The sequence below is a fragment of the Nilaparvata lugens genome, chromosome 9, assembly GCF_014356525.2.
Source record: "Nilaparvata lugens isolate BPH chromosome 9, ASM1435652v1, whole genome shotgun sequence".
In the NCBI taxonomy this organism is placed as follows: domain Eukaryota; kingdom Metazoa; phylum Arthropoda; class Insecta; order Hemiptera; family Delphacidae; genus Nilaparvata; species Nilaparvata lugens.
The window spans coordinates 13,215,118-13,223,759 of NC_052512.1; the positions used below are offsets into that span (position 1 = coordinate 13,215,118).

An 8,642-nucleotide genomic window follows, 5' to 3' on the forward strand; every position below is an offset into this window, starting at 1 on the left:
CTGTGTGTGATGTATAAAATCACAACCGAGTATAACTGGAGCTGAAAGATTTTCACTAATATGAAATCGAAATTTCCAACTGAAGTTTTCTACTTTAACTTCTATGAACGCTGCTTCCTTCAAATTCAAACAATCGTTGTTAGCTATGACACAATTTAGATGATCTTCTTCAACTCGTAATTTAGGATTAGCAATCAATAACTCATCGAAAACCTTTTTTGTAATGATACTCCTACTTGCACCAGAGTCTATCAAAGCGGTTGCATGCACGCTATTGTTTCCCCACTTCACAAACTACAAAAGGAATGATTTTATTCGTTAGAGCTTTAGTTTTTATCTTCTTGAAAGATTTCTGCGACCTTCTTTTACAAATTTTATCAACTTTATTTTTCCTCTCTGAGTTCCTAGCTTTGACTAATTTATCTTTACTTCTCGATTCATTCTTCGAATCAATGGAGTTAATATAATTATCATTATCAATGCTATGCACTATACCTCTATTTGCATTAGCATTGCAGTTTCCTCTCTTATCAAATTCAACTAGTCTTGCTTGTTTATTTCTACACTCATTGGCATAATGTCCTATTTTCTGACATTCGAAGCATTTCATATAACGCATGGTTTTAGTGCCATTACTAGAATTTGAGGATTCAATTTTATGTTTCATAATCTCTTCTTCAAAACTGTCATTGTTAGGATTTGATCTACACACTTTAGCCATATTACCTAATTTTTTACAATTATAGCATCTCAATGTGACTGTACCCCCTTCTTTAAAAGTTCGTTGTACGTTTCTATCTGAATGTGACTCAAATCGATCTCTTTCTCTATCTGCAGATAGAAGATTTTGTGATTGAATGCATATTTCGTCGAGGTCCCTAAAATTTCTAGGCTTGAACTAGAATACTAATCTTCATCTTTCCTCGGGATTTAAACCTGAACATATATTGGTGACAATCTCTTCTTCTGATTTTTTCAATTGCAATAATTCGACTGTCTCTTTTATAGAGGCATTAAAGTGGATTAAGCGAATCCGAAGCCCTCCGAGCACTCGTAAATGGCTTTCAGAAGGTTGTTTCTCAGCTTCTGACTGTCCTCATACACTGGCAAGTCAAGTTGATTGAAACAGGTATGAGCCGAAGGAAGTCTGTCGGTTGACCTCTCGTCACGGTGTATCTGGAATTTCTGGACTCCATTCATACCCTCAAGGGCTGAAAAGCCTTGGAGTGGCACTTTCGACGTACCGGTCACGAACTGAAGGAACTTTGCCCTTTCAGCTTGGTTGAATTCACGTAGGGCTCTCCAGAACCATTGAATCTGGAGGGAGCTGGGCTGGTAATTGTAATACTCAGTGTTCGCTTTGAGATCATCGATGCCAACGTACGGTAGGCCAGAAATGAGCAATTCAAGTTCCTGTTTGTTGAAAATACTTATCAGTCGGTTGTGAATGATGTTGTAAAATCCTTCAAGGAAAGCATATAGTTGCTTGCGGATGGCTCCAGTCATTTCCATTTGACAAACCAGATGTATGTACTCGAGCTTGTTCTCTTCAGTGACGGGTATGTTTTGTCCATCTGGTTTCAGTTCCCTCACCTCAGTCACTCCAACTTCTTGCACCTCTACGCTTAATGTCAAATCATATCCAATGCTAGAAATATGTTTTTTTCAAGTAGGCGAGACTTTTGTAGAAAGTGTAATCCTCACTTTCCATATCCGTGTACTTAACCGGAATACCCAGAATGTGCTTGTTGAAGGAACGAGTAAAGTAGCACTCGAGAAGTTTGTTGTCATAGATTGCTTTTGCAATCACCCTCCTGACGAATATTTGAAGTAGAGAAGATGGTCCGGGTTGTAGTGCGATGAGGTATTTATAGTGTACATCACTTTGTCGCCCTCCGATGTAGTGAAAAGTGCATAATCCGGGTTGAAAATCTCCCTCGATATGATCATATACCATTCTCTCAACAGGCCTCTGGCATCCTGCCCTTCTTCCCCTTCGAAGACGATGTAGAAGTTTTAAAACTTCTTGTAGGTATTCCTTTCTTCAATTTATTCAATGGAAATTCAAATTGAATACTGAACCCAAAGACTGCTATACTGCTTGACAACATGGTGAACAGATAGAAGGAAATTCGATGAGAGTTACTATCCAAGAATTATTTGCTATCCCGGGAATAGAAACCAGGTTAAAGCATCAGCAATTGATCAAATGCACTATCTCATTTATTCTCATCTATTTCTTTCTTATTCATTGTATGATATCTAATTTATAAGTTTCCCGATAACAATTGATATTATGTATTTAAAAATACAATTCAATAAATACACTCCAATTCAAATTGATTCATAAAGTATGATTTCCATGATATCTTTTACTTCTATTATGCATTACATTATCAAATCAAATGAAATCACTTTTATTGTCAGGAACACTTTCTTATGTTAAAACAATCGTCAAACAAACATTTACACCAATCAATATGTCTAAAGTCATATAACACTTTTGATTATAGGTAAGTATTGAAAGCTACTTAACAAATATTGTATTAAGGCTATACTACGAATTCCTCAACTGAATAGAGGCATTTTTGTAGAAGAATAGTTCTGATAGATCTTTAAAATTCTTTGATTTCTAGATGCCTAGTCTCTAGAGGAAGTTTATTCAACAGTTTTATAGAAGTAAATTGCCAGTTTCTCTGAGTACCAGTATAACGGTGTGAATCTACTCTCACATCCTCCCTGTGTCTAGTAGAATAATTATGCATATCACTATTCATAACATATTTGCCCATATTCATCCTCATGTAAATCAAACACACCTAGACATATAGTGATGGAAGAGTCAACACACCTAATCCTTGAAAGAGAGGTTTACAACTTGCAAGCGGTGGTGCATGGCAAATAATTCTAAGAGCTTTCTATTGTAATTTAATAAGTGTAACGGCTGTAGAGCAATTCCCCCATAGCAGGACACCATAAGCTAAGTGACTATATATGTGCGCATAATAGACACTCATTAATACATCATCATCTTAAGCTCATCTGGGAATATTCCTAACTCTATGCACATATTGAAAATGTGTGTTAGAACTTTCGCTATATTTGGAGCAGCAATCTTTAAAATAACAGAGTTCAGTCCATTTATATCCACACATTTTCTGTTACTCAATTTTTGTATGGTCTCAAGTACCTGCTAGACCTTGAAGCGCCTGAAACTAAACTTAGATTCGGGTTTAGACATCTGTTGAACGTGATAGTTGAAATCAAATCTACTCTTAGGAATTTCTTCACTTTGTTTGTCTATCTTATCTATGAAAAAAATTGTTAATATCGGTAATAACTGGTATCTCACAAGATTTTTTGGATGAAGAACTATTCCGGCAAAGGTGCCTATTCACGACTTCCCAAGCAGCCTTACTGTCCTGAATAACTTCACTATTAAACTCATGCTTAGCTTTCTCAATTGCCGATCTATAAAAGTTTCTATGTTCATTATAAGCAATCTTCATTGTATTGCTTTGAAAATCTTTATACAAATGAAACATCTGTTCACACTTTATTTTTAAGGTTTGTAACTCTGATGTAAACCACTTTTTACTCTTACCTTCATTCGAATATATTTTCCTAAGCTTCAATGGATAGGCCGAGTTCACTGACCACAAAAAAAGTTCATTAAACTTTTGTATCGTCTCAGCAATATTATTCAGTTGATAAACAGCAAACCAATTTATTGAATCCATGTGTGCAAGAAAGATATTCTCATTAATTTGTCCAATTGGAATTTTATTTCCCTCTTCATGCTCGTTAACAGCCAACATTCTTTGAACGGTTACATTTAAACTTATAGCCAAGTGATCAGACAAAGCAGTATACGCAATTTTACTTCCCCATCTGCTGTAATGAATATCTATGGCAATATTGTCAATGCATTTCCATTGTTCTTTAGTATTGCTTTTGCAAATTTCAAATAGCTTTAAGAAATACTCTTGTTTCGAAATACATATTTCATTCCTCAATTTATTTCTATATTTTAAATATTTTTTCTTATTTATCGGATTATTTGGTTGCTCTAGATATTTTTTATATAGATAATTTTCAAATTGTAATTTATTGTTTAATTTCTGTGTAATCCACTCTGACCTTGGTTTTAACCCCTTATTTTTTATAGTTTCCCTAGTTACAGTTTCGTTAATTGTTTTCTGCAAGTATGTAATAAATTTTTCCCATGCTGTTTCAACATTACGATTCTCTGTTTCTCCTGGAAAATCATTCCATACCGTTGCCGCTAATATGTTTTTAAGCTTTCTGCGGTCTATTCTATTTTCCCCATTTGTTTCATTTGATGTAATTTGATTTATAATTGGTTTTTCGTATTGTATTCCTATCTTTATCAATGAGTGATCGGTTATATCTAAATGTAAAATTTCAGTTTCTATATCCCTCATTTTGTTATTTAATCTAGTATTAGTGAACTGAACAAAAACATGATCAATGCACGATCCTGTATTGTTAACTAGTCTTGTGGGTTCATTTATCAATGAATCAAATCCAAAAGAACTCATAATTATTCTATATTCATCTACAATATTCTCATTAGATAATAGGTTTAAGTTTATGTCACCAATAACGAAGAATGGTTTGGGATATTTTTCTATCTCATTCAGTTCTATCAAGAATTCGTTTATATCGTGTATATACAATCCCGGTGAATATAGATGTAATCTATATACCGCCAAGAACGAAAAAGATAAGCCTTGGCATGAACACTGACAGTAAATACAGTCAGCTGATAATAAATAAACCTTTTTTGTCTCAAATTTTACATCTCTACTCAAATAAACTACAGTACCTCCGGCTCGGTAATTATGATTATAACAACCTACCATTGTATATACCCATCAATTTGGTAACAATTAGCTTTATTTTCATCTATCCATATCTCCGTCAATATTATTACAGAGGGCATAAACTGAAACTGCATTACACTGGCAAGAAAGTTATCAAAATTCTGTTGCATACTACGAATATTTTGATGAATAATTACAATTTCACTTACAGTACTCTCCATTAGATTTTATTGTTATATTGGAATAGATAATCTATGAGAAACGATTATTTATACAACTAGAAAAATCATTATCAGTTCGTAAGTCATACCTTAAATAAGTTCTGTAGCTGCTCACTCGATTTTAATTCTATCACAGAACAACCCTCCTCCTTCCTTATCAGTATTTTACAGTTTCTGATCCACAGATATTTGAATTGTTTCGCTTTCCAAGCATTCCTCGCAGTGGCGAGGACCTTTTTCCGGCTTGGTGACAAACATTCATTTATGTATATGCTGTTGTCCATCTGGAGATTCATATGTCTAGTAGAGAAATCCCTCTCCACTCTCCGCTTGTTGAGAATCGCCTCCTTATCCGTCCGCTTGACGAATTTGACGAGAATAGGCGCCGGTCCCTCACGTGATGATACGTTGCCCTCCTCCGACGTCATCCTCCTTCCCGCTCGGTGGCAGACATCGATAGCATCCGTACTCAACTTGTGACCCAGGACTTCACTCATTTTGCTTATTATTGACCCCAGATTTTCATTGGGTTCTTGAGGAATTCCTTTCACTTCAAGCATGTTGATCCGGGAATATTGCTCAAGATCTTCAACCTGCTCTCTTGGAGTAGAATTTTCGTTTTTCAACTGAACAATTTCCCCCTTAAGTGATTCAACAGCCCCCAGACACTTGTTCAATCTTTCACTTTGGAGTTTGTAGTCCTCTGCTAATTGATCTACTGCTTGATGACACGCCTCAATCAAGTTACCTAGTTCGGTTTCAAGTCTCTTATGATCCTCACGTATTCGGTTCAAGAACCTAACAACGTCCTGTAAGCTTAACTCACCCTCAGCCGCCGTAGTTTCCAACGCTATGATTCTACGACGCTCTTTGGAGCAATCCTCACACCGCCAGATTTTCTTATTCTGTTGCATATACTTGAGATTGTCCATCGTGAGATCTACGCACTTGGCATGAACACTGACTGGCATGACAGTCATTGCAGGTGGTCGAATCGTTATTAGCACCACGCACCGATTTTGAACATATTTTGCAAGACATTTTCGATAGTAAAACGAATGTAAAGTCGAAGTATAATAAGCAGAATACAATTTAAAACAAGCACTGTTCACTGTAAACGAAATTTTCAAGCTATTATCTGCCAGTTGCTAGATAAGAGAGCACCCCTGCACAAAAACAACCTTTCTCTCTCACTTCTCAATCATAACTGAACAAGTTATAACATATACATATATATTTATACACATTTTATATATTTGTCTTTCAGTATCGAAATTATTTAAACAACAGGTAGTTTCATTATATTTCAATGGTAAAGAGTAGGATATACAAAATATGAAACAAATACACAAACTATATTAACAAGATTAAAGTGAATTAAGCGAATCCGAAGCCCTCCGAGCACTCGTGAATGGCTTTCAGAAGGTTGTTTCGCAGTTTCTGACTGTCCTCATACACTGGCAAGTCAAGTTGATTGAAGCAGGTATGAGCTGAAGAAAGTCTGTCGGTTGACCTCTTGTCATGGTGTATCTGGAATTTCTGGACTCCATTCATACCCTCAAGGGCTGAAAAGCCTTGGAGTGGCATGTTCGAAGTACCAGTCACAAACTGAAGGAACTTTGCCCTTTGAGCTAGGTTGATTTCACGTAGGGCTCTCCAGAACCATTGAATCTGGATGGAGCTGAGCTGGTAGTTGTAATACTAAGTGTTCACTTTGAGATCATTGATGTCAACATTGGGAAGGCCGGAAATAAGCAATTCAAGTTTTTGTTCGTTGAAAATACCTATCAGTCGGTAGGGAATGATGTCATAAAATCCTTCAAAAGAAGCATATAGTTGCTTGTGGATGGCTCCAGTCATTTTCATTTGACAAACCAGATGTATGTACTCGAGCTTGTTCTCTTCAGTGATGGGTATGTTTTGTCCATCTGGTTTCAGTACCCTCACCTTCAGTCACTCCAACTTCTTGCACCTCATATCCAATGCTAGAGATATGGTTTCTCTTCAAGTAGGCGAGACTTTTGTAGAAAGTGTAATCCTCACTTTCCATATCCGTGTACTTGACCGGAATACCCAGAATGTGCTTGTAGAAGGAACGAGTAAAGTAGCACTCGAGAAGTTTGTTGTCATAGATTGCTTTTGCAATCACCCTCCCGATGAATTTGAAGTAGAGAAGATGGTCTGGGTTGTAGTGCGATGAGGTATTTATAGTGTACATCACTTTGTTGCTCTCCGATGTAGTGAAAAGTGCATAATCCGGGTTGAAAATCTCCCTCAATATGATCATATACCATTCTCTCAACAGGCCTCTGACGTCCTGCCCTTCCTCCCCTTCGAAGACAATGTGGAAGCGGTTCTTCCATTCTTCAGGAGTACAATGGTGCAATTCATGGTAGGGGTCCTCGAAGATGGATGCCCTCTTGACATGCAAAGCGAGTTCTTCACAACAAACCGCCTCGTCAACACACTCCAGCTCACTGCGGAAGTAACGTCGTTTCACGTCAAAGTCCAACATGCGGGTAAGATTGACCAACACCGAGAAAGGCCCGTCCACAAGTGGAGTGCTTCTCTGGCGCAGAATCTCATTCAGCACTGTACGGTGCGTTTCAGCAAATTTGAGGAACTTGGATTGGGTAGTTTTGGGTTGTGATGATTGTTCACTCTCCAAGCCATCAGTAGGCAGAGGCAAGAGAGGGGGTGGAGCGGCCAACTCACTCGAGGGGCCAGCACCTCCCTGGCTGCTTGTGGCCTGGCTACTGCCCTGGTTGCTTGTGGCCTGGCTACTGCCCTGACTACTGCCTTGCTCGCTTCCTTTGCTGGGTACTGCAGCCTCTGCGCTGCTGGCATGCACTATAAAGAATACCTCGACGGCCGGCAGCAAAACGAGACAGGTGTGAGTGTCTTGAGTCTTGTCAAATTGACACAAACAGTCACTGAGCAAAGTCCACAGATCATCCAGTTTCAGAAGCTCACTGAGAGGTGTAGGAGTATTACTTTTCCTCTCGCTGCCAGCTCCTTGGCCATTTTCATCAGCAGCCTGCCTGTCATTGCTTCTCGCCTCTCCCTGCAGGAATAACTCCTCATCCTCCTCTTCTTCCTCTTCCTCATCTTCATCATTTTCTTCATCGTCCTTGTTCCCATTTCTTGTTTCAAAAGCCCGAGTTGCACTTCTGATTTGGACAATGACTTTCAATGTGCTTCTCTCAAGCACTGCATTAATTATGCTGTTCATCAGTACCACTCACTTTCAGCCCAGATTATCGGCAAAAAGGGAAGAACAACTGTTTTTGCAGAAACTACTTATTGTATTTGGCAAATCATTGATGTAGATTATGAACAACAGTGGCCCAAGTATGGAACCTTGCGGTACACCATACCTGACCACTTTGCCACTTGAGAACTCACCATTCCTAAACCCAAATTGCATTCTGTCACCAAGGTAGGAATGAAGAAGATCTACCGCCGCCTTTTCAATGCCATAAAAAGAGAGTTTATTACATAGAATTTCATGCTCAACTGAATCAAAAGCTTTAGTTAAATCAAAAGCTCTTGGATCAACTTTACTTTGTTGCTC

At 37.9% G+C, this 8,642-nt stretch overlaps 1 protein-coding gene across 1 annotated transcript; it reads right to left on the reverse strand.

Annotated features, from left to right (window-relative positions):
- Positions 1–1,023: 1,023 nt before the first annotated feature.
- Positions 1,024–8,116, reverse strand: LOC111046357 (E3 ubiquitin-protein ligase HUWE1-like). The gene is made up of 3 exons (XM_039435253.1): positions 8,042–8,116; positions 7,064–7,976; positions 1,024–1,658 (listed from the first exon to the last, which is right to left on the reverse strand). Exons 1-3 carry the CDS (start codon positions 8,114–8,116, stop codon positions 1,024–1,026), a joined length of 1,623 nt encoding a protein of 540 aa, XP_039291187.1.
- Between the last annotated feature and the right edge of the window lie 526 nt (positions 8,117–8,642).